General features: G+C 53.7%; 2 protein-coding genes across 4 annotated transcripts in view; one reads left to right on the top strand and one right to left on the bottom strand.

The window, feature by feature from the left end:
- Nucleotides 1-233: 233 nt before the first annotated feature.
- The window catches only part of NOS1AP (nitric oxide synthase 1 adaptor protein), a 169913-nt gene continuing 143932 nt past the window's right edge, over nucleotides 234-26214 (bottom strand). For all 3 annotated transcript variants that reach the window (XM_032790954.2, XM_032790956.2, XM_075067992.1), the window contains 2 exons: nucleotides 5452-5767; nucleotides 234-4496 (listed from right to left, as the gene is read on the bottom strand). In XM_032790954.2, the coding sequence (XP_032646845.1) occupies nucleotides 3983-4496; nucleotides 5452-5767 (830 nt within the window). In that variant the 3' untranslated portion in view covers nucleotides 234-3982. The remainder of the gene's footprint in view (nucleotides 4497-5451; nucleotides 5768-26214) is intronic.
- Nucleotides 18416-21249, top strand: SPATA46 (spermatogenesis associated 46). Its single transcript, XM_032790944.1, has 2 exons — nucleotides 18416-18521; nucleotides 20726-21249. Exons 1-2 carry the CDS (start codon nucleotides 18416-18418, stop codon nucleotides 21247-21249), a joined length of 630 nt encoding a protein of 209 aa, XP_032646835.1.

Here is a 26214-nt window from a genome sequence, read left to right as displayed (position 1 = left end):
GCAACCATCACGGGCAGCAAGAAGAAACTGAGAGGATGCAGGGCTGGCGACGCCCGTTATACCAGTGCATGAGTGTGAGTCTCCAGAGCCAGCCCTATGGATACCACAAGGGGAAAAATCTCCAGCAGTGGTGCACGGGGTGCACACACACCTAGCAGGGAATTGACATGAGCAACACATCTCGAAGAACAAGCCCATTTCCCTGGACTCACCTATCCTTGAGAAAACTCATCACACTGGAGAAAAAGTTTTTATTGTGCAATCTGTGTATTTCCTCCAGAATACCTACACATCCTAAATGATATAAAGAGAGGCTCTCCAAGCACAGTGGGCTAAATCTGGGCTTTTCAAAATGTTGGTGCGGTGGGAGACTGCTTCATTACACAAAGGGACTTTCTGGTGTTTCTGTAATACATTATGTAGGTGCTTACAGAAACTGTATACTTCTATATAGATCTCTATTTGTAGCTTTGGACATATACAGAATCTATACACATATACATGATTCATTTTGTATCAAAAATCATCTGGCACATTGCAGCACTCATTGGACTCTTTTGTATGTATCATTCATTTTCAGATGGTCCCTTTCCCTGGGCATTAAAGATCAAGAGGACATCCTCCCAGCAGCTGGCACCCAGCCTGGCTAGTACATTACTCATAGTGTCTGTTTCCCAAACCAAAGGACCCATCAATAGCCATGGCCTCATTACCTCAGTAGGACAATGAGGTGGATTTGGATGGTACAAAACTGTCTCCACTGACAAAACGTCATTTGTAAAGTAGTTGAAAAGCCTGGTCTTCTGCCCCTGCCCCTCCTATCAGCTCAGCAATGGAACTGTGCATTTCCCTCAGTGCAGGCAAGGCAATGGGTCTGAACCAGAGCTGAAATTCAGCCAGCGCTGTCTGGAGCAGAGCTCTGGTAAATATTTTCACTCCCCCTGGAGTTTGCATAGCATGTTGGGGAAAGCCTGGTGGGGCTCCAGGAAATACTCTATGAGAATTTAAACCCTGGTGTGAACAGGAAAGTTTCATTGCAATGGGTGGCTCTAGTGGAGCTGGGATGGGAAATGTACACTTCCCTCCATTCCCTGAAGATTCAGGCCCAATCCCCACCCAGAATGAATCAGCAGAGCTCCACTTAAGTCCAATAGTGTTATGTCAGTTCACACCAGCCAAGAATCTGGCCTTTGGGGATTTTCCACCTGATATTTTTTGCTCTCTGTCTCTGAACCTGGCCAGAGCCCGTTTCCTAGGGATGAGGAGTTCCTTTCCTTGAGACGCACTGAGAGGCTCACACTTGCCACTGTGACATGCACACTTCCATGCCCCCAGTCTCAGATACACTTCTGCATATTGTGCTCCACCACTGGAGCTGGCCGTGTCATAAAATACAGAGCTCTCAAGCCAGCTCCATGTGTTCAACCTCCAGAGGCAACAGCAAGCCCTAGAGTAAGCTCCAACTCCAACCTCCCCTACCATCGCTTGCCACCTGTCAGACCCATGAAGGGAACTCAGACCCCTTAGCAGGAAAGGGTCCAGCCCATCCAGCTCCCAGGCAACTAGCATCCAAGATTCTGGCTCCTCACAATGCCCCCAGCTGGTTTCAGCTCCATACAGCATGGCAGATAGAGGTTGTTCTCCCTGGCTTTATGTCCCCCCAGAATCAGGGATTGCTTGCTAGGCACTGTTGTGAAAGACAAAGGCACCTGAGGGCTTTAAGGATACAGTCGGAGTCTCTCCTGCTCACTGCAGCGGGTACAGACATGGAAGAGGCATGTGCGCATGTGCGTACAGAAAGGGCTGTGGCCCCTTTGTTTGGCAGATCAGAATACCTGGTCGAAAAGGGACCCTGGCAGCTCCATTAAAAGTTTGGTTGGCAGTGCTGCCGGCGCAGCGGGACTGGCAGGCTCCCTGTCTGGTTGTGCACAGCTCCCGGAAGTGGCTGGCATGTCCCTCCGGCTCCTAGGTTGATGCGCGGCTATGAGGGCTCTGTGCGCTGACCACACCCAGAGCGACGGCTCTACAGATCGCATTGGCCGGGAACAGAGGGTAATGGGAGCTGTGGGAGTAATGCCTGCAGGCAGGGGCCGTGTGCAGAGCCCCCATAGCTGTCCCTCCACTTAGGGCTGGAGTCCACACCTCAAACCCCTGCCCCAGTTCAGAACCCCCTCTAATGCCCTAATTCCATCCTGGAGCCTGCACTCTGCATCTCCTCCTGCATCCCAACCCTCTGCCCTGCCTGGAGACCCCTCCTGCACCCCAATCCCTCATCCCCAGCCACACCCAGAGCCTGCACCTCCAGCCAGAGCCCTCAACACCCCACTCAGAACCCCTCGGCCCCAGCCCAGAGCCCTCTCCTGCACCCTGAACCTCTCATTTCTGGCCCCATCCCAGATCCTGCACCCCCAGCCTAGAGCCAGTACCCCCTCCAAAACCTCAATCTCCTGCAGCAGCCTGGAGCCCCCTCCCACACTCCAAACCCCTCAGCCCGACCCCCCAGCCCCCAGCCCCCTCCTGCATCCCAAACTCATCAATCCTAGTTCCATCCCAGAGCCCACACCCCCAGCTGGAGCCCTCACCCCCTCCCGCACCCCAATCCCCTGCCCCAGCCCAGTGAAAATGAGCAAGTGAACAAGTGTGGGGGCGAGCGAGCGATGGAGGGAGGGGGGATGGAGTGAGTGTGGGGAAGGGGCCTCAGAGAAGTGGCAGGGCCAGGACAGGGCCTCAGAGAAGGGGAGGGCACGAGTGTTTGGTTTTCTGCAATTAGAAAGTTGGCAACCCTATGTGGGGAGCTCACACTGGCACCAGCGCAGTGTAAGAAAGGGGCATAGGACGGAGACTGCCTGGTCAGCGGTACCCAGTGCATGCTGGGAGAGTGATGGATCAAGCGGGAGGGGAAGATTTCCCCCAGGCAGAAATGAGTGATCCTGCCTCTGCGGCTGACAGAGCATGCGTGGCCCCAGCTGGCACAGCCACCAGGGCTGCCCAGGGTAGGGGGGGGCAAGTGGGGCAATTTGCCCCAGGCTCTAGGCCCTGCAGGGGCCTCCATGAGAGTTTTTCAGGGCTCCTGGAGCAGGATCCTTCACTCACTCTGGGTCTTTGGTGGCAATTCAGTGCGGGGGCCCCCTGCTGCCGAAGACCCCAGGCCCCATGAATCCTCTGGGCAGCCCTGACAGCCGCTGGGCATTTTACAGTGCAGGTGGGAGACACCAGTCCTGTGGGCTGTGCCTCAGGGCCATGGCCTTCAAGGCACATGAGCCATCATCAAGTCATTTCCCTTCTCGCAGCCACCAGCAGAGACCAGCCCCTGCTGCAGATGGGGTATGGCCCAGAGGGGCTAGAGCAGCCTGAGGGAGCCCTAGAGTGGGGCAATCTGTGTGTGAGGGGCAGACTGGCTTCCCCTGAGAGACCAGGCCCAGTGCCCTCACCCTGCATAGCTCAGGGAAAGGTGCTGCTGGAGATGCAGGCACTGCCGCCAGCCAGTGCAGGAGCAGGAACTGTGTATGAGGGACTTGAGAGGGACCTGTGGCAAATGGCACAAGGCCTGCCCCTGCCATCAGCCCCAGGGCTGCTTGTGAGACAGCTACCTGGACAGGAGGGCAGCAGGGGGTGCAGGGCATGGCTGGAGACCCCGATGGGAGAGAATGGAAGTTCCACTCAGGGTGCCTGTGCAGGCCTGGCCCCAGTGAGCAGTGCTCGCTTGCACAGCCTGCACCAAAGGCCAGGGGGAGGATAGGCAGTGACTGTGTGGACAGCCCCGAGAATCACCCCCATTCCCTGCCATTGTTTGAGGGGACAAGTGGGCAGGGGCTGGGCTTCTCTTTGAGCTCCCTGGACAGAAGTCACTGCCAAGCACCCCCAGAGTGTAGTCAGCATGCCCCCCTACCCTGACCTCCACGCCTGCAGGGCACAATGCAGCAGATGGGGAGGGGTGTTCTTGAGGGTGGAAGTGGCTGAGTCCCTTGGGACATGGGGGCTGCTACTCAAAGGACAGGAGGTCTGGGTGGGGCCCCTCGTTTTCCAGGCTGGAGGGCTGTGCCACTTGCCGGACGTCGCCCACAGGGGGCTGGTACTCCAACAGACAGCTGAGTCTGAGGGTGGGTTTCTCTGGGGAGGGCGGGGACGCTGCCCGCCTGTCAGCAGCTTTGAGTTTGCCCTCCAGGTTCTCCTCATGGATAAGGTCAGGCACTGAGAGGACCCTGCTGTGCGAGGGCCCATCCCCGTTTGGCACCGCTGTGCCAGGAGCACCCAGCTCAGCACTGCCCTCTGGCTGAGACATGTCCCATGCCACCTTCCACTGCTCCCCCTGGGCAGCCTGCTTGAGGAGTTCCTGGCCTTGCTCAGGTAGCACCTCGGCACTGCACTCCAGGCTGCTCACCACCGGCTGGGAGGAGATCAGCATGTCCAGAGGGGTCTTCAAAGCCCGGGGTGTGCGCTTCTTGGCTGCCGGGGGCGGCGGGTCGAGCCGGGGAAAGGTTTCCAACAGCACACGCCTGCAAGCACAATGGCCCTTCAGTGAGCGACAATAATACCCAACACAGCGCTGACAGCTGCCCGGGGGTTCCCTGGACACACTTCCATCCAAGCGCTGAGCCAGCTTGATGGGGTCTAAGGCATTAGTATGGTATCAGATCACATATACACAAGCACACTCCCAGCAGCAGAACGACTCATGTATGCGTGAATGGCAGAGAGGAAAGAGAGCCAAGAGAGGGTGCTAGCTTAGGACACCTGAGTTCAATTCTTTGCTCTTCTCCAGATTTCCTGTGTGACCTGGGGCAAGTCACTCAGCCACTCTGTGCCTCAGTTTCCCATCTGTAGGGTGCTGCAGTGAAGGCCCTTTGGACAGGCAGGCTCTGGGAGCAAAAACTACTGGTGTAGAAATAATGCAGTAGGTCAAATAGTTCCTAGGGCTGCTTTTATTCACTGTGGCCACCCAGTGCTTCAAATCCCTCCCTGCTGTCTTGGGATGGGTCAGTTCCTGCTGCCGGCCCTAGAAAAGCGCACAGCCCTCGCTTCCAACTGGAGAGACAGGGCTTCAGTGTAGGGACGGGTCCATGGGAAAGGGGCAAAAGCAGCCCAGTGCCACAGGGCAGGACCCTGTAGCTTTCCTCGCACAGCTCTGGCCTTGTGCAGCAACTCTCCTCCTCCTTGGACATTGCAGTGAGTCCCAAGCTGGACCACGAGTCACCCCCTTTCAGCAGGAAGAGCTTCCTGCAGCCAGCCTGTCCCAGATGCCATTGGAAGGGGAAGGCAGGGCATGCAGGAGGGAGAGAGCGGGACAGGAGGGGCTCAGAGAGATGGGAACAGCAATGTGCAGCATCCCCCAGCCAGGGCTGTTGCGCCGCGGCTGCAGCATGGCCCTGCAGTCCAAGCATGTGCTCCAGCCGAGGGGGAGGGAAGGGGTAAGCATGCAGTCTGTCAGCCAACGCCTGAGGGAAGACTCACCCTGCATCGTGGGCCTGGTCCCCCAGCAACTCGAGCATCCCGCCTGACAGCTCGGCTCCCGCGCTGGCATTGATCTCGGTCACTCCCACCTCACCCAGACTGGCGGCCTCCTTCCGGCGCAGGAAGTCGTTGACTTTGGCCCCGACAGCCTTGCTCAGGTTCTTAAGGTGCTGGCTGCTCCCTACCCGCAGTACAGCCTCAGCTGCGGCTGGCAGAGCTGCTGGGGGGGGCCCCAGTGAGGCTTTGGAGACAGACAGGCTGTGTTGCAGCTTTGGTGTGGGGGCTGTGTTTGAATTCTCAAACATGCTTTGGTCAACTGGAAGAGAAGAGAAGAGTTGGAGGGATTGGTGCGCAGCGTAAGGTGCGCTTGGGCAGAGGGGCGAGCGCATGGTACACGGGGAGTGGCTGGTGTATGAGGAGGAGATGGCATGTGTGGAGGGGCTGGTGCGCAGGAAGGCGGTGGCATGTGGGCAGTGGGTGGTGTGCGGGCAGGGGGTGGCGCATATGGAATGGTTGTCCTGTAAGGAGTAGATGGCACATGGGCAGTGTGCAGGGAGGGGCTGGCATGAGTGTGGAGGGGGTGGCATGTGGGCAGCAGCCGGCATGCATGGAGTGATTGGCATGCAGGCAGAGGATGACATATGGGTAGTGGGTGGCACGCATAGAGCAGTTGGCACACATGCAGGGGGTGGCATGCGAGGAGCAGCTGGCATGCAGGCAAGGGGCAGTGTGTGTGGAGGGGTTGACATGTGGGGAGGTGTTGTGTGCAGAAGGGGCTGGCACATGGGTAGAGGGTGGCGCACACACTAGGTTGGCACATGTAGGCTTCCCAGCGAGAAGGGGCTCTTGCCAGACACAGAGATGCATTGCTCCGGGCCCAGAGGCTCCAAATGCTTCTGCCCAGTACATGACAGGGCAGAGCCCTAATGTCAATGACAGCCATTGCCGCCTAGCCCGGAGCTCTGCACCCCTCCCTGTTGTTCAGGCCTCCCTGCCCAGCAGCAGGCCCCAAGTCCAAGAGGCTGGCCCTGCCCCAAGGCTGCAGAGCCTCCTGCTACCGGCTCGAGCACTGGTGTCACTGCCAGGCACCCCGGTCCCAGGAGGATTTACCCGCCTGGTGGACATGAGCCATGGACCAGGCAAAGAAAAGGGTAGTGATTCTCCTGGTGTCAGTGCTGACATGTCAGGGGACTGGGGGACACATGTAGGGACATGTAGCTTGGTTCCTTGGTGCAGCAGGTCCCACAGCTGGGGTTACTGGTGGGGCCTGTGGGCAAGAGGGTGGCTGCACTGTGCCAGGCAGGGCTTGGCATTGCCACAGGCAGCACAGGGATCACTGTGAGAGACAGTAAGGCTGGGAGGAGCCATGGCGTGGACCTGCGTGGTGCTCGGTCCTTCTCCAGCTCCTGCAGCCACTGCCCCAGGTGCTGCACTAATGGGAATGCCAGCAGCCCACAAGAGCCTGGCATTAGAGATATACCTCATTAAACTGGCACTGAGAGGCTAATGTTCCCAGAGAGCTCTCCGGTTCCCTCAGCCTGGCCCTGGTTGCTGGGGTGGGATGCTGGGCCCCTGGAGGGCCTCTGGACACTAGCTGAGGATGCTTGTTCCCTTGGGATGATCAGGGTCAGGAACTGGCAGGGAGACTTGGTACCCAGGCTGTGCTCTTCAGTGGCACTGAGAGGCTCACAGAAGCTGGGCAGGGGGGCACTTGTGCAGAACAAAGCCTGGGAGTACTCCACTGCAGTACCTCAAACCACTGGCCACTTGTGAAAATCTGGGTGGGCCTCAGGACTTGCCCAAGGCCCAATGTTGAGTCAGTGGCAGAGCCCAGGGGACCCAGCATCCACCTCTGTGCCAGCCACTAGACACACTCTTCATTCCCCTCCATTCGCTGGCAAATACAGACTTCCTGCAGGGAGGGGTAGCATGGTTCACAAGCTAGGGGCTAGCCTGGAAGTCATGCAGTCTGTGTTCTGTTCCCAGCTTGGCCACCAACCCGCTGGGTGACCTGGGGCAAGTCACTCTCCTGCTATGTGCCTCAGTTTCCCCATCTGTAACATGAGAAACATGCTCCTTCCTCTCCTTTGTAGAGGGCCGTGGGGGTGCTAGGAGAAGGGTCTGGCTTCTGAGTGATATTGCAAACAGCTCTCACTCAGCAACCCCCCTCAGCATCTGTTTCTGGGTCTCACAAACAAGCCAGCTCAGGTCAGCCAGCTGACAAGCCCCTGGCAGCGATGAGACTCAGTGCTACAGGAAAGGCGCCATTTCACCTAGCCCAGAGTCTGCACCGGGGAATCAATCTGTGGGTTACTCAGCTGCTTGAGAACAGCCTGGGCACTCTCAGCAACCACCCCTCCCCGAGCACATCCCTTGGGCTCTGTCCAAGTGACCTGGTCCAGGTAGGAGCCATCCAGGCCAAGGGGGACATAGCTGGGCCCAGGATTGGACTGTGCTGCACACCCATCTTTAGGCTGCTCTGGCTGCCAAAATGCCCTCTGGTAGAAATCAGAGTGGCCTCTGGTTGCTCTAGCATCTGGCAGCCTGGTTCCAGGCTCCCATACAGCCCAGGGCCCCACGACCTCCCTAGGGAGAAGGGGTCTCTGGGTGATGAATCAGTCACTGGTCTCTCCCTGCCTCTAGGTTCAGCTGTCCTTTCCCTGCTCCCTCCGCCTGTTGATCTGAAAGCCTGCAGCCTGCCCCGACATCCCCGTGGCAGACAGCCATGGAGCATAGGAGGTGGAGGGCACTGCAGCTGCTCTGACTGCTGAGCTTTTGTTTCCAGTGGGGCACCTGCAGCAGGTGTGTGCGCAGGGGGTGCGACTGCATTAAGCATAGAGACCCGCCTGGGGTTCTGGCCTAGATGAGACTCTGGCCAAATCTTTGCCAGGCAGCTTCCCTGTCTCTGAAACCCAACGTGGATAGAGACAAGCAGAAGAGGGAGCTCTTGTGTTCCCCAGAGCACACCAGCCAGGAAGCCTCAGCCACAGGGTGGGTCTCGGGCTAGCCCTTTTCAAAGCTAGGCAGGGCCACTCTCACCCCTTGCCGGGTGTGTATCCTAAGAACCTCAGCCTTCTGGCTGGCTGGAGACGCCCCCTGCTCAGGGCAGAGAGCTGCATCTGGGCCCCCATCTCAGACTGACTGGGAACAGACACCCCCGGGGCAGTGTAACGGACAGCATGCAGCTCAGTGCCATATGGGGCCAGGGGTGAATGGTGGGACTGGGCAGGGTAGAGGGCAGGAGGAAGGCGGGGGAGGGAGGGAAATGCTCACCCTGGTACAGACACATGGGCACGGGGGGCTCAGCAGGGTCAGCTCTTATCTGACACTGAACAAGACTGGGAAGCAGGTTGCAAACAAAGAGAAGCGATTTTCAGAGCAGACAGCTTGGTGTCTCTGAAGGGAAGTCCCCAGTCTCCCCGCACTGGCTGCACCCATGAGCCTCCTGCAATGAAGAACCTGCCTGTGTGGCACACCTCCCCCAGAGCCAGCCCCGGCAGTGCCCTCTGCTGGCACCACTGCTCAGGGGGCTAGGCAGACCCAGCGAGATAGTCCTGGCTGGTGGCTGGGCATCAGTGATGAAGAGACATGTCTGTAGCACATCACGCTGTGGGCACTGTGGTGCAGCCATGAGATGGCTCTTCTTATTGGGCTGACACTCAAGGGCGGTCAGTCCCTCCCTAGATTGCTGTCTGCAGCCGCAATCAGAAGTCAGGGAGCAGTGGGGAAGTGCCAATGTGCTACACTAGCTGGGGCTAAGGCCACGTCTGCATGGGAGAGCTGCATCAGTTTCACTTACACTGCTGTTCAGACTGGTGCAAAGCCCCATGTAAATGCTCTGATTCGGATTTCAGAGCAGCTTAGAATCAGAGAATCATAGAAGATTAAGGTTGGAAGAGACCTCAGAAGGTTATCTAGTGCAACACCCTGCTCACAGCAGGACCAACACCAACTAAATCATCCCAGCCAGGGCTTTGTCAAGCTGGGCCTTAAAAACCTCTAAGGATGGAGATTCCACCACCTTCTGAGGTAACCCATTCCAGTGCTTCACCACCCTCCTAGTGAAATAGTTTTTCCTAATATCCAACCTAGTCCCCCCCCACTGCAACTTGAGACCATTGTTCTTTCATCTGCCTCCTTGTTCTTTCATCTGCCACCACAGAGAACAGTCTAGATCCATCCTCTTTGAAACCCCCCATTCAGGTAGTTAAAGGCTGCTATCAAATCCCCCCTCATTCTTTTCTTCTGCAGACTAAATAAACCCAGTTCCCTCAGCCTCTCTTCGTAAGTCATATGCCCCAGCCCCCTAATCATTTTTGTTGCCCTCCACTGGACTCTCTCTAATTTGTCCACATTCTTTCTGTAGTGGGGGGACCAAAACTGGATGCAATACTCTAGATGTGGACTCACCAGTGCTGAATTGCAGGGAATAATCACTTTCCTCGATCTGCTGGCAATGCTCCTACTAATGCAGCCCAATATGCCATTAGCTTTCTTGGCAAGAAGGGCACACTGCTGACTCATATCCAGCTTCTTGTCCACTGTAATCCCCAGGTCCTTTTCTGCAGAACTGCCTCTTAGCCAGTTGGTCCCCAGTCTGTAGCAGTGCCTGGGATTCTTCCGTCCTAAGTGCAGGACTCTGCACTTGTCCTTGCTGAACCTCATCAGATTTCTTTTGGCCCAATCCTCCAATTTGTCTATGTTAATCTGTATCCTATCCCTACCCTCCAGCATATCTACCTCTCCCCTCAGCTTAGTGTCATCCGACAACTTGCTAACGGTGCAAACCATCCCATCATCCAGATCATTAATGAAGATCTTAAATAAAACCAGCCACAGGACCGACCCCTGGGGCATTCCGCTTGATACCGGCTGCAACTAAACATCGAGCCATTTATCACTACCTGCTAAGCCTGACAATCTAGCTAGCTTTCTATCCATCTTACAGTCCACTCATGCAATCTATACTTTTTTAACTTGCTGGCAAGAATACTGTGGGAGACTTGTCCTGTTGAACCTCATCAGGTTTTTTTTGGCCTAATACTCCAATTTATCTAGGACCCTACCTTCCAGCGTATCTACCTCTCCCGCAGCTTAGTGTCATCTGCGAACTTGCTGAGGGTACAATTCATCCCATCGTCCAGATCATTAATAAAGATGTTGAACAAAACCCAAGGGTCAGTCCCGGGGCACTCCGCTTGATACCGGCTGCCACACTGAGCATGGCATGGTGCAACCACACACTGACCAATAGCCTGTCCACGCAGTGAGCCCAGTGCGGCTCTGGGATTGGGCCTGCTCAGCCACTCAGCCCTGTGGAGAAGAGCTGCAACATATGCCTCTGAGGGGTCAGTAAGGGCCCAGGAAGCCAGCATGGCTCAGTGGTTTGAGCATTGGCCTGGTAAACCCAGGGTTGTGAGTTCAATCCTTGAGGAGGCCATTTAGAGGTCTGAGGCAAAAATCTGACTGGGGATTGGTCCTGCTTTGAGCAGGGAGTTGGACTAGATGACCTCCTGAGGTTCCTTCCAACCCTAATATTCTATGGACATGGCTCCCTTGATGGGCAGCCCAGCAAAGAGAGTCTGGGACTAGCATCTGAGCTCCTTTCTGGGGCTCCCTCCAGGTGAGGACTGAGGCCGGGTAGGGGGGTGCTTTAACTCAGGGGTCTCAAACACGCAGCCTGCAAACTTCTCGCATCCCCCAGCGTTTACCTAGAGTGGCTGCGTACCAGGGGCAGGCAGGCTCCCTGCCTGTCCTGCCCCCACTCTGCTCCGGGAAGCGTACAGAACGTGGGGGAAGAGAGGCACAGGAGTGTCTGTTGCTGTTGCTTCAGGCACCGCCCCCAGCAGCTCCCATTGGCCATGGTTCCCCGCTCCCGGCCAATGGGAGCTGCTGGGGGGCGGTGCCTGAAGCTACAGCCCTTGCTCCCCCATGTTCTTTTCGCTTTCCAGAGCAGCGGGCGGGTGGGCAGGCAGGGAGCCTGCCCTGCCCCCAGTGCGCGCCAGGCTGGAGCCTATCCCCCGAGCCCCTCCTGCAGTTGAACCCCCTTCCCTGAGCCCCCTGCTGCACCCGTCCCCCTGCCCTGAACCCCAACCTCCTTTCCTGCACCCAATTTCCTGCCCTGAACCCACTGCCACACCCCACACCTCTCCTGCACCCCAACCCACTGCCCTGAGCCCCCTGCTGCACCCCTCTGCACCCCGATCCCCTGCCACACCCCTCCCCCCTCCTGCACCCCACACCAACTCCCTACCCTGAGCCCCGTGCCGCACCCCATGCCCCTCTTGCACCCCCTGGAAGGGGTGGAGTGGGGGTGGGGCCGAGGGCGGTGGGGCGAGGGTGATGGGGGGGAAGGTGTCAGTAATGAGGCCCTTGGCCTCGCCCCCATGTGGCCCTCGTGGTCATTTGAGTTTGAGACTCCTGCTCTAGCTCTTCTGGAGCCAGGCTGGGGAGGGCTCTGCGGGAGAGCACAGCCCACGAGGCTGGTCTCTGGCCTGCTGGAGAGAACTGCCGAGTGCCGGTGCATGGAGCCAAGTGCATGCAGTTGCGTGCATGTAAGCGTGCCAGCAGGTGTACAGATAGAGTCTCGTGGCTGGATTTTTGGAAGCCTTTGGCGGTAGCTGTGTAATAGAGAGGGCCATTTCTAGCTCCCCTGGGGTGGGCAAGGCTTGGTACCAGCGGGTCGGGAGGATGAAACTGCTCACAGCTGTGTTAGGGAGCTAGAGCACCCGCCACCTGGCCTCAGTCAGGGAGGGAACAGGCCTTGGGCAGTAACTGCTGCTGTTCCAGCAGACTCCATATGGAGCCTCTTGACCCCACAATGTCTCTGACCCAGGTCCCAAGTCAGAACCCCGAGTGAGCACAGCCCATGGGTCCAAGTCATGAAATCTTAATGCATGGATCAGAACACAGAAAAGGCCATGCCCTGACTATGTCTGGAGGGTCAGCTTCTCTGTTCCTGCCACATAGCCAGTAACCCCAGAACAGGCTCTGAAGAACTGGGGAAGAAGAACCAAGAGTATGGGTCTGTAGGGGACTCCCTGGGACCTTTGGAGGGTCTGTAGAGATGTGACAGTGAGAATCAATAGTTTAAGTACTAAGGAACAGAAGGCCATTGTGGTGACGCTAACTGTTTGCATCAGTCTTCACTGCAGAGGCTGTGTGGGAGGTTCCCACACCTGAGACATTTATTTTTTTGGTGATAAAGCTGAGCAATTGTACCTTATTAGAGGAGGTTTTGGAACGAACTGGCAAACTGAGCAACAATAAGTTACCAGGACCAGATAGCGTTCACTCAAGAGTTCTTTTGAAGGAGCTCAAATAAGAACTTGCTGAACTACTAACTGTGGTATGTAACCTATCGCCTAAACCAGCCTCTGGACCTGATGACTGGAGGGTGGCTAATGTAACATAGGTTTTAAAAAAAGGCTCCAGAAGTGATCACATGCTGTTAAGCTAACTTCAATATCTGGCAAATTGATTGAAACCATAGTAAAGAAGAGAATTATCAGACACATAGATGAACACATTTTGTTGGAAGACGAGTCAGCATGGCTTTTTAAAGGGAAATCATGTCTCACCAATCTACAAGAATTCTTTGAGGATGTCAACAAACACATGGACAAGGATGATCCAGTGGATCTAGTGAATTCAGACTTTCAGAAAGCCTTTGACAAGGTCCCTTCCAAAGGTCCCTTTAAGCAAAGTAAATGTAGTAGAAAGAGAAAGCCTGAGACATGAGACCTGGTATAAAGAGCCTGGTATGAGGCCTAAGGCCTGAAGTAAAGTCAGGCCCCGATACTATAAAGCAAATTTAGCAAGAGTCAGGCTATGAGCAAAAACCAGGCCCTGTTATAAGACTTGCCTGCTTGCAGGTTCACTATCCGATACATGAACTTGGCAAGAACAGGGCTAGTATTGCAAAAACTCCTAAGAAGTGCTAGGCACAGGAGGTGCACATAAACAAACACCCTGATACCTAGTATGGTATAAACAGACTCCCCGAAGATAATAGAGATTCACAGATTTAAGATTAGAAGGGACAATTATGATAATCTAGTCTGACCTCCTGCACAATGCAGGTCACAGAATCTCACCCACCCACTCCTGGAACAAACCCCTAACCTATGTCTGAGTTACTGAAGCCAAACTCTTTCAGTCTCCTTTCATAAGACAGGTTTTCCATTCCTCAGATCATCCTATTAGCCCTTCTATGTACCTGTTCCAGTTTGAATTCATCCTTCTTAAACATGGGAGACCAGAACTGCACACAGTATTCCAGATGAGGTCTCACCAGTGCCTTGTATAACGGTACTAACACCTCCTTATCTTTGCTGGAAATACCTCGCCTGATGCATCCTAAAACTGCATTAGCTTTTTTAACGGCCATATCACATTGGCGGCTCATAGTCATCCTGTGATCAACCAATACTCCAAGGTCCTTCTCCTCCTCTGTTGCTTCCAACTGATGTGTCCCCAATTTATAACTAAAATTCTTATTATTAATCCCTAAATGCATGACCTTGCACTTTTCACTATTAAATTTCATCCTATTACTATTACTCCAGTTTACAAGGTCATCCAGATCTTCCTGTATGATATCCCGGTCCTTCTCTGTGTTAGCAATACCTCCCAGCTTTGTGTCATCCGCAAACTTTATTAGCACATTCCTGCTTTTTGTGCCAAGGTCAGTAATAAAAAGGTTAAATAAGATTGGTCCCAAAACTGATCCCTGAGGAACTCCACTAGTAACCTCCTTCCAGCCTGACAGTTCACCTTTCAGTACGACCCATTGTAGTCTCCCCTTTAACCAGTTCCTTATCCACCTTTCAATTTTCATATTGATCCCCATCTTTTCCAATTTAACTAATAATTCCCCATGTGGAACCGTGTCAAATGCCTTACTGAAATCGAGGTAAATTAGATCCACTGCGTTTCCTTTGTCTAAAAAATCTGTTACCTTCTCAAAGAAGGAGATCAGGTTGGTTTGGCACGATCTACCTTTTGTAAAACCATGTTGTATTTTGTCCCAATTACCATTGACCTCAATGTCCTTACCTACTTTCTCCTTCGCGTTTTTTTCCAAGACCTTGCATACTACAGATGTCAAATTAACAGGCCTATAGTTACTCGGATCACATTTTCCCCCTTTCTTAAAAATAGGAACTATGTTAGCAATTCTCCAGTCTTGGAGCGGTGGATAATTTTTTAAAAATATCTGCTCAGTGTTACTCCTGAGGGAATTCTGCACCAAAAAATTAAAAATTTCTGTGCATAATATTTTAAAATTCTGCATATTTTATTTGTCAGAATAACGCAATATAATCTTATCATTTTCAATTATTAGCTGACAATTATTATTACCAAAATAATTGAAAATGACATGATTATATTGTTATTGTTTTTCTGTATTATTTTGACAATTAAAATATGCAGAACTTTGCAGAATTTTCAAGAGTACCAGGTTTATGTGTGGTGCAATCTGGGTGCGGGCAGTGTGGTGGGAGGTCTAGGTGTAGGGGGGAATCTGGATGCACAGGGGTTAATACGTGGTTCTGGGTGCAGGGAGAATGGAACTCTACGGGGGAGTCCAGGTGAAGGTGGTTAGTGCTCGGGGAGGATATGGGAGGAGTCGGGTTTGTTAGGTTGGGGGGGTCAGGGTGCAGCTGGCTGAGCCTCACCCCCTGCACCTGGAACCCCACCCTCCACACCCAGACCCCCACTGAGGTGCAGAGCTTCCTGCAGCCAGGCGAAGTTTCTGGGGCTTGATCTGACCCAGCTGCGGCTGCTATGTGCAGGGAAGGGGGAGGGGGAACTTTTTCTCTCCTCTGCCAAGCTGGGACTAATGTCCCTGGGTGGCTGGTGCATCCCCAGACCCCCATCTCCTCCCAGTGATTTACCTCTCCCCCCCGGCTGCACGGCCTGAACAGACCTGCCGGGAGGGGTGAGTGAGCACTGTGCAGCTTCTCTTTGCTTCCCCATAGAAACCATTTTCTGCAAGGAAACAAAAAACTGCGGGGGGCAGGAAGCAATTTTTTGCTGTGCCATAGTGGCGCAGAATTTCCCTAGGAGTATCCACGTGCAGCAGTAGGCAAAAAAGAATGTTAGGAATGATTAGGAAAGGGATGGATAATAAGACAGAAAATATCATAATGCCACCATATAAATCCCTGTTACATGCACCTTGAATGCACCTGCATGCAGTTCTGGTCACTCCACCTCACAAAAGATATATTGGAATTGGGAAAGGTACAGAGAAGGGAAACAAACATGATTAAGGGTATGGAATGGCTTCCATCTCAAGAGAGAGATTAGGACTGTTGAGTTTAGGAAAGAGATGATTGGGGGATATGATAGAAGTGTATAAAAACATGAGTGGTGTGGAGAAGGTGAATAAGCGTTATTTATCCCTTCACATAGCATCTGAAAAAGGGGTCACCTGATTAAATTAACAGGCAGCAGGTTTAAAACAAACATAAGGAAGTATTTCTTCACACAATGCACGGTCAACCTGTGGAACTCGTTGCCAGGGGATGTTGAGAAGGTCAAAACTATAACAGGGTTAAAAAAAGAATGAGATAAGTTCATGGAGGAAAGATCTATGAATGGCTGTTGGACAGGTGGACAGGCTCTGGGTGTCCCTAAACCTCTGATTGCCAGAAACTGGGACTGGACACCACTCAATCATTGCCCTCTTCTGTTCACTTCCTTTTAAAGCACCTGGCACTGGCCACTCTCGGAAGACAGGATACTAGGCTAGACCCAGTATGGTCTGACCCAGTATGGTCATTCTTATGTTGTTATGTGATTAGCTAATTAGCTGATGATTCAGCTCATCAGTTGGAAACAGTTAAAAGAGAGGCAGGAACAGCTGTTGGAAGAAAGGGCCAGAGAAGCCCAGGATCTCAGAGAGATAGACTCATAGACTTTAAGGTCAGAAGGGACCATTATGATCATCTAGTCTGACCTTCTGCACAATGCACCCACAGAATCTCACCCACCTACGCCTGTAACAAACCTCTAACCTATGTCTGAGTTATTGAAGTCTTCGAATCATGGTTTAAAGACCTCAAGGTGCAGAGAATCCTCCAGCAAGTGACCTGTGCCTCACGCTGGAGAGGAAGGCGAAAACATTGCAGGGCTTCTGCCAATCTGCCCTAGAGGAAAATTCTTCCTGACTCCTCATATGGCGATCAGTTAAACCCTGAGCATCTGGGCAAGACTCACCAGCCAGCACCCAGGAAAGAATTCTCTGTAGTAACTCAGATCCCACCCCATCTAACATCTCATCATGAGCAGTGGAGAGTGGAGATGAGCTCTCCCCTCTCCATCTGGGGAAAGTTTAAAAGCCTCACAGGGGCGAAGCACTTGTTATGGCACATTGTAATAAAGCACCTGGTGTTGCACTTGCTAGGGGAGTGTGTGAGGACGGCTTGCACTAAAGAATGCAGGGGGAGGGAACCCTGCACTTATAAAGGGGCAAGCTACTCTACGGCCTGCTGTAGCTGGCATGTACCTTGCCTGGCCATTCTATGAATGAGGAATAGGATGGCACTGCTGTTCTCCTACTGGCAGCAGATCTAGCTGTGAAGCTGAGAGCAATGCTGCATAATAGTCTGACTTGCACTCCAGGCAGACCTCAGCCGCGGATGTCTAATTGCAGCGTAGCCATGCCCAGAGAGATGTTTCTGAGACATGCTGTAGAAGCAGCTTTGGACCTGGTCCAAGGCGTCAGAAGCCCTTTGGCCTGTGACCCACACCTGTAAGTTCCTAGCAGAATCTGGTTCAGTCAGATAACCACTGAGCGGAGACCAGCTCTCTCCCTGCAGCTCTCTCTGCATGGCACAAATGCCTTAGGTGAGCTGTAAATAGGTTTAGTCCTAACTAGATAACAGCTGTGAGCTTTTCTAACCTATAGACAGCACAATGTAGCTTGCCCTAGGAATGTGCTTGCGCTGGGGAAAATACAGATGGTGAAAGTCAGAATGGCAAAGTGTGGGGGAAGGACACTCATCACCACGGACCACCACGTGGGGAGCCTCATCATCACGGCTGGCATCTCCCTAACTCTCCAGGCTGATATCATGGCCACCCAGGGGGCAGAGCCAGCTCTGCACAATCAGGGGTCTCAAGTCAGCCTTTGGTGGGTGCAGCACTTGTGCAAATCTGGCTACTTAGCCAGGTGCCTACATAGGGACGTAGCAACCTAGCTCTGGGCCCCCATTTTGGAAACTCTTGGCTACAGTCTTTAGAGACAGAAAATACAACGAGCACTCCCCCCATGGTGCAAACAGAACCTCCCTCAGCTTCCTGAGGGTTAGATTTAAACCAAGAGGAGTCGGGGGGACTCACAAGCAGCTGGGAAAACAAGCAACAGCCATTTCAAATACCTCTTTATGATCAGGTGTGCGAAGCTGGAAGGTCCTGCACCAGAGGCTGGCAGGTGGGCATTGGAGAGAGTTGCTCCAGAATAATCCAAGTGCTTGAGTGCTAACAAATGGTCCAAGACGAAAGGGGCTACGGGAACTAATGGCAAATGGCTGCACATGTGCAGGAGTACTGAGTGCATGGGGCAGAGTGAACGCGACTACTTTGGATGCGGTCAATGCATGTGCCATGAGACTGGAACGTGCCCGTCTCCAGATGCAGTCACTGGTATCTCAGAGCTGTGGTATGGTCCTTGCTAGGCCACTGTATGCACTAGCAAAGGCCCCAAGACTTACAGAGAGATGAGTCCCAGGAACAGCTGCTACATAACCTCTTTAAATCTATTCAAACACCCAGGCCAGATGCTCGCCGCTCCTTTCCTTCAGAACCCTGCTGATCCCTCCCTGGAGCTGGGGGACCCACCTGGTGACTGTGAGGTCAGCCGGTGATGTCACAAAGCCAAGGCCCTGGGCAATCTAGCCAGAGGCTGTTCAGAGCTCCAGCCAGGACCTGCTGCCTGCATCTGTCTCAAGAGGGAATGGAGAACTTCTCCCTGCTGACGATCTCTGGGCCTCGTCTGCCCAGCTGTGCCATGAAGAGCGAACGTGAGCTGCCATTCCCCAGGAACACACCCAGCCTGCCAGGTAACGGGGCCACAGTGAGAGCCCGCAGCCAGTCCTCGCATGGCATGAAACAGAACGACGTTGCACTTCTCCAGCACCCTCACCACCTGCCCCAGGGCACTTTATAAGCAGCATCCCAGGACAGCCCATGAGGTGGAGGAGGAATATGATCCCTGCTGTACAGGTGGGGAAACTGAAGCACACAGATGCTGATGTTTTCCAAAGTGTGCTTCTGATTTTGGGTATTCATTGTTAGAGCCCTGGGGCCTGATTTGCAGTGAGTCTTAGCACTCACAGCTCCCACCGAGATCATGCGAGCTGTGGGCCCCCAGCACTTCTGGAATCAGGGGCCAGCTGTCCCAAACTGGGCATTCAAAACCAGAGGCCTCTCTTGAAAATCATGGCCTAAGTGAATTGGGCAAGGTCCCACAGTAAGTCAGTAGCAGAGGCCAGGAGATGAGCCAGCTCTGATCTCTGCCTTGGGCCACACACACCAACTTTCCTAGGCAAAACACAGCCAACCAGGCCAGGCCCAGGAAACCAGTGAGCTACTTCCAGCAGGGCTTGGCATTGGCAGGTGACCCTGGACAAGGCACTGCCCTGCTCTGGGCCTCATTTCCCCAGCTGTAAAACAGGGCAAGGGAAAATGCACGGGACTGTCATTCATGTGCCCAGAGGCCTCATACAGGATCTCAGGCAGGGGCAGTCGCTGTTCAGCCACAGAACCTCCCCTGCTCTTACGCTTTTTTGACCCACCGCAGGCTTGTGCCTGAGCCAGTCCTCGATGCCCATCATGCAATGCGACACCACTGCTTGGGATCAGCGCTGCCTTCTGAGCCTCCCAGGGTTGGGTTAATGGCCAGGACCTGCAGCTGGACAGCTCTGCCCCTGCCCTGCCCACGGCTCATGAAGGGAGAGGAAAGGTCTGACCATTTCACGGGGGGCCTGCACCACATGGCACCCCCTGCTCCCCAGTCTGGGGCCACAAACACTGAGCTCCAGCCAAGCCCAGCCATCTCTTCCATTACACTACCAAGGCTCCCTACAGTGCTCACTGAAGCAGAGCTGAGCAGGGGACGACTCGGGGCACAAAGACAGTGTGGCAGGAGCAGAGGCACAAGATGTGCATTTCCCTTGGGGATAGGAAGGGGCAGTTTGTATCACACTGACCCAGCTTCCCCTCCAGGAGGGCACCAGTGTGGCTCTTCAAACACTCCGGGAAGGGCACTGACTGCTGGAGACAAGCCCAGACCAGTCGTCGGCACCATAGGGTCCCTCTCTGCTGCCACGCCCCATGCTACCCCTTTGTTTGGGGCCTCTCTGCCCCCCCGACACACACACTTGGTGTCCCTTTGGTTCACTGGCTTTTCTCTGTGTATTTGTAACACATGAATTTCCAAAATATCTACCCGAGGGGCCCAGCCCTGGACAAGTAATGCCCCTTGTGCCCATCCAGTGCCCCCTGGCACAGCATAGCACGTGGTGGGGGCCTTTTGAGCACGCACAAACTTGGACAGCCACTGTCTGTGTATCTATCTGTGCTCTCTGAACGCCTGTGCCTGTGTCCCTCTGGACACTGAGAGTGTGGGGGTGTTGGAGGAATCGGCAGATGATGCCCATCCTGGGATACACAGAGCAAACCCCTGGAGATGCTTTCAGTTCCCAGGTATAAGGCTACAATTTAGTCACGGGTATTTTTAGTAAAAGTCCTGGACAGGTCAGGGCAGTAAACAAAAATTCACGGCCCATGACCCGTCCGTGACCTCTACTATAAATACCCATGATTATATCTTAGCTGGGGGCCCTGGGTGCTGCTGCTCTGGGGGATCCTGGGGCCAGCCACACCGGCTGCTGCTTGGGTGGTCCGTGGGGCCAGCCACACCGGCCACTGCTCAGGCGGACCCGAGGGCCAACTGCTGCTCAGGCCCACAGAGGTCGTGGAAAGTCACAGAATCCTCCATGACAGACTCGCAGCCTTACCCATGTGTGACAGACATGGCTGCCAGCCCCATCCACACTGTCTGTCCCAGCAGGAACCCTGTGATCAGGGGCAGGGCTGGTGGGTCAGGAGCATCCTGGGATGAACACCGATCCAAGTGGTGCCCGAGGGGGAGGGAAGCTGCGAAGGGGATGGGGAGGGCAAGGTCAGCCCAGACCATGGCCTCCCTCCCCACAGCATGCCCTCCACTGGGCCAGGGGTTCATTCCAGCCTCTTCTCTTGGCAGCTTGTGTCCCCAGCGATGGCCAGAACAGCGAGCCTCTAGGGTGCAATTGCACCATCTACCGGCCCTGGTTCTCCCCCTACAGCTACTTTGTGTGCATGGACAAGGTCAGCAAGCGGGAGGCCTGCAGCTTCCCAGACATGCTGGTGGCCAGCGCCAGGGACACCAGCCAGCCTGATGAGCTCCCAGAGAGCATCTGCTCCTCCTCCTGCTCCCTGGAGAAGGCTCGCCCCAACGAGGGCACAAGGAGAGCCAGCCCTGGTGTGGAGGCCAGGGACTGCATCACATCCCGGGACATCCTGATGGCCTCCAAGTGGCAGCCAGCGCCACAGAACGGCTACAAGTGCGTGGCCTGCTGCCGCGTCTTCCCCACCCTGCACTCACTCAAGACGCATGTCAAGTGTGGCTTCAAGGAGGGCTTTAGCTGCCAGGTGTATTACCACAGGCTCAAAGTGCTGTGGGAGAAGGAGCGCACAGCCCGGCCCAGCAACTGGCTGGCCTTCAGCAGCTGCAAAACACCCAAGTGACCCAGCCCCCGGCAGATGCGCAGCCCCCAGCATATGCTGCCTGGGGGCAGTGCAGTGCTCTACGCTCTCTACGGCAGAACCCAAATAAAGGAGATTATTAGGAGCAGGCAGCATTTCTCTGCGGAGCACCCTGTGGCAGGGGCACGCTGTGGCAGGGGCTCCTGTGGGCTAGATGCAGGGATACAGCAGCGCCGGCCCTCCTCCTGGGATGTGACTGGGCGAACCCCCGCCTTTCCGTGCTGGATCACAGACTTCCCTCCTCAGCAGTGTGACACCTAAGGAGTGAGCCCCTAGTCAGCCTGCCATGGGCCCCTTGCCCCCCGATCTGCCACGGCCCCACAGCCCCCCATTCACCCTCCCAGCAGATCCCCACTCTAGCACAGTGACTCCTGCACACCCTGACCCTGATCCAGCACCCGAGGCCACATTCCAAGGGATCTGTCTGCACCTAGTTTTGTTATGGTGAAAAGGCCTGTTTCCTTTCACTCTGCACTGATTAGAGCCCAGGCGTAGATCCCCACATATCCCCTAGCCAACAGCTCTTCAGGAATGGGTCCGAGAAGCCATTTCTCAACAGCTCAGGTGCCTGCTTGTTGGGGCTGCTTGTTTCAGACCCCCTGGGAGAGAGACCACTCTCTCCAGCCTTTGCTATCACCCAGCAGCCTGGGCAGGAAGTGCCAACAGGTAAGCCGCTGTGTGCTGGTGACTGATCCCATGGGACCTGTTTGAAGGAGGCATGTTTCCCCAGAACTAATCCAGTGTGGGAGGGGCATTTCCGAAAACCAGGCAGTGACTCCAAAGGACCCTTACATAGAACGTGAGGGAATACATGTCTTTAGCCAAAGTCTGGGCTGCTTCCCAAACATGAGAGTAAAGAGTCTCCCCCCAGAGGACAGGCAACACCAGGCTAATTGAAAGGAAGGGTCAAGACGTTATTCAAGCCACGCTGGGATCCGTCGGCAGGTGGGAAGGGAGGGATGGTTTGGTTTGGAGAGCAGAGGGGTGAGATCCTGCTGGGGTTCCAGGCAGCAGCCTCTCCATGCACCATCCCAGCTGCCTCCCAGTCTCAGACTGGTCTGGCTTTCCAGGGACAGCTGCAGAGCCCTGGGGAGGATGTGGGTCTGAAATGCACAGGAAGCCCAAGGGAGGCTGCTGCTTTCATTCCTCACTCCTTCAATCTGGATTCCCAGTAACTGATGACTGCGATGGCTCTAAAGCCCACTCCCTGTCTGAGCTGTCTAGGCCAGCGTAGAGCAGGGAAAAGATGGCCTGGCGCCTTTCCACAGTGCACTCGCACTTTGGATTTGGAAACAAAAAATTCATTGTTTTATAAGAAGTCATCCTTTTCCACGTCATTTTACAGGCTGAGAGAGAGGTTGTTCTCCAGGACCGGGGTTGCCCTGTACTGGGGACTCTGGGATCCGGGAATCCGGCTTGGGGATGGGCAGGATGGTACTGGAGGCCTGGCTGTGAGACACACAGACAAGCAGCAGCAGTATATTCCCATTCACCAGGTATGGCGCTTTGGTAACAAAGGCAGGGCATGAAGCGAAGGCAATGGGAGGTCCCAGCTGGATCTCCCGTTTGCTGAGGTCAGCTCCTCAGCCATCGCGGTTTGCAGTCACTCATGTGATGGAGGTAACGGGTCAGATGGGGCCTGTTCTGTATTGTTCTAGACACCGGCCAGCTGGTGCGTAGGACAGAATGGTTGTGGCCCTGGCTGAACAGTGACAAAGAGCAGCTTGGCAGGCCCCCAGCACTGACTGGGGAGCTCTGCTGGGGTGATGGCCACCATCTTGGCCAGCTTCCCCTTCCCCCAGGGACTAAATGGTACAGATCTACAGACTCCAAGGCCAGAAGGGACCATCGTGATCTTCTAGTCCGACCTCCTGTAGGGCACAGGCCAGAGACTGGCCCACAATAATTCCTAGAGAAGATCTGTTAGAAAAATACCCAGTCTTGATTTAAAAATGGTCTGGGATGGAGAATCCCAGTAAGTTGTTCCAGTGGTTAATGACTCTCACTGTTCAAAATTAACACCTGATTCCCAGTCTGAATTTATCTAGTTTCAGCTTCCAGCCATTTGGACATGTTGGATGTTCCTCTGCCAGACTGAAGAGCCAATTACCAAACATTTGTACCCCACGTTGATACTCATAGACAGTGAAAAAGTCACCCCTTAAGCTAAATAGATTGAGCTCCTTGAGTTTATCACTACAAAGCAGGTTTTCTAATCCTTCAGTCAATCTTGTGGCTCTTCTCTGAACCCTTTTCAACTTATCAACATCCTTCATGAACTGTGGACACCAGACCTGGACACAGTATTCCAGCAGAGGTCGCAGCAGCGCCAGATAGAGCGGTACAATAATCTCTCTACTCATACTCAAGATTCCCATTTCTGCATCCCAGGATCACCTTAGTCTTTTTGGCCATAGCATTGCACTGGGAGCTCATGTGCAGCTGATTATCCACCCTGACCCCAAGTCTTACAGAGTCCCTACTTCCCAGGGTAGAGTCCCTCAGCCTGTAAATATGGCCTACATGCTTTGATCCCAGATTTACACATTTAGCTATATTAAAATGCTTATTGTTTGCTTGCACCCAGATTACGAAGTGATCCATAATACATTGTACCAGTGATCTGTCCTCTTCACTATTTCCCATCCCGCCTCTCCCAATTTTTGTTCCATCTGCAAACTTTATCAGTGATCAGGGCCGGCTCTAGCTATTTCACTGCCCCAAGCACAGCGGTGGACCTCCCTGTGGAGAGTCTGCGGATGCTCCACTGGAGCCGCGGGACCAGAAGACTCTCCACAGGGACGCCTGCGAGAGGTCCATTGGAGCCGCGGGACCAGCGGACCCTCCGCAGGCACACCTGCGGGAGGTCCACCGGAGCCGCCTGCCGCCCTCCCGGCAACCAGCAGAGCACCCCCCCATGGCATGCTGCCCCAAGCATGCACTTGGCATGCTGGGGTCTGGAGCCGGCCCTGTCAGTGATGATTTTATGTTTGCTTTGAGGTCACTAATGAAAATGTTGAACAGCATAGGGCCAAGAACTGATTCCTGCAAGACACCACTAAGAAACACCCCGATCAGTGATGATTCCGTTTGTTATATTTTGAGACCCATCAGTTAGCCAGTGTTTAATCCACTTAAAGCGTGACATGTTCATTTTATATCTTTGTAGTTTTTTAACCACAATTTTGTGCAATTTGTTGCAAGACACATCACAGAAGTCTAAATCTCTTACATCAACATTATTACCTTCATCAATCAGACCTGTCATCTCATCCAAGAATGATAAAGCTAGTTTGACACCATCTATTTTCCATAAACCCATGTTGACTGGCATTAATTAAATGACCCTCTGTTATTAATTGAGTCCCATATCAATAGTTCCATTATCTTACCCAGGTCTGTGTCAGACTGACAGGCTTATAATGACCTGGGTCACCTCATTTACCCTTTTTAAATATGGCACAACATTAGACTTTCGTAAGTAGCTGCAGCTCCCTAGCTGGGGCTCTGGCAGGCTCCTAGCCTCTGTGATGGGGATGTGTGGGTCACCCCACTGAAGGGTGAGAGCACGAGCACCAGCCTGCACAAGGGTCAGCACGGAGCCCTGTGTGCTGTCTAATATAATATACATATGGTGTCATAAACAGAGAGCTAAGGGTTAATGTCTCTTTCACCTGTAAAGGGTTAACAAACAGTGACCTGCAACACCTGACCAGAGGACCAATCAGGAGACAAGATACTTTCAAATCTCGGTGGAGGGAAGTCTTTGTCTGTGTGGTTTTTTTTTGGTCTGTATTCTCTCTGGGATCTGAGAGTGATCGGACATACTACAGGCTCTAATATTCTATTCAAGTAGTAAGTGCAAGCAGTAATGCGGTTTAGTCTTTTTAATTGGTTTTCTTTATTTGCAAATGTGTATCTGGCTAGTAGAGTTTTAATGTGTATTTGGCTGAAAGTATTTTAAATTGTATTTCTGCTGGAGGAGGCTTTTTCTCCAGTTTCTATAAGCTGAAAGACCCTGTAATATTCCATCTTGAATTTACAGTGATTATCTTTATTCTGTTTTCTTTTATTAAACGTTTTTCTCTTTAAGACCTGATTAATTTTTTTTTCCTTGTTAAGACTCAAAGGAACTGAGTCTGTACTCACCAGGGAATTGGTGGGAAGAAGGGAGAAGGAGTAGTGGGGGAGTAAAGGTGAATTTCTTCTGTGTTTTAGATTCACAGAGCTTGAATCTGTCTATCTCTCCAGGATAACCCAGGGAGGAAAAGCCTGGGAGGGGGGAGAAGGGGGAGAGAAAACCTGATTTCTCTGTGTTGTGATTCAAGAAGTTTGAATCACGGTGATCTCCTGGTGTCCCCAGGGCGGGAAAGATCTGGGAGGAAGAAAGGAGGGGGAAGGGAAATGGTTTATTCCCCTTTGTTGTGAGACTCAAGGAATTTGGGTCTTGGGGTCCCCAGGGAAGGTTTTTTGGGGGACTGGAGTGCCCCAAAACACTTTATTTTTGGGTGGTGGCAGCTTATCAGATCTAAGCTGGTAATTAAGCTTAGAGGAATTCATGCTGATACCCCATTTTTTTTTGGACTCTAAGGTTCAAATTGGGGAAAGATACCACGACATATGGAGATATACCTATCTCACAGACAGGACTGGCGCTAGGGTTTTGAGCGCCCTAGGCGGATGGCAATTTTGCCGCCGCGCGCGCTGGTCCCGCGGCTCCGGTGGAGCTGCCGCAGTGGTGCCTGTGGGTGGTCCACTGGAGCCGCGCGAGCAGCCAACTGTCTGCAGGCACCACTGCAGCAGCTCCACGGGAGCTGCCTGCTGCCCCCTCCGGTGGCGCCCTGACCCAGGGGGCTCCTGGGCTGCCGGCTGCCGCGGAAGCGCCCTGACCCAGAGGACACCCTGGGCTGCTGGCTGCTGCCCTGACCCAGGGGGTTCCTGGGCTGC

Source organism: Chelonoidis abingdonii, chromosome 7 (assembly GCF_003597395.2).
Source record: "Chelonoidis abingdonii isolate Lonesome George chromosome 7, CheloAbing_2.0, whole genome shotgun sequence".
In the NCBI taxonomy this organism is placed as follows: Eukaryota; Metazoa; Chordata; order Testudines; family Testudinidae; genus Chelonoidis; species Chelonoidis abingdonii.
The sequence above is the reverse complement of the archived record's forward strand: the minus strand, read 5'-3'. Positions and strand labels throughout refer to the sequence as shown.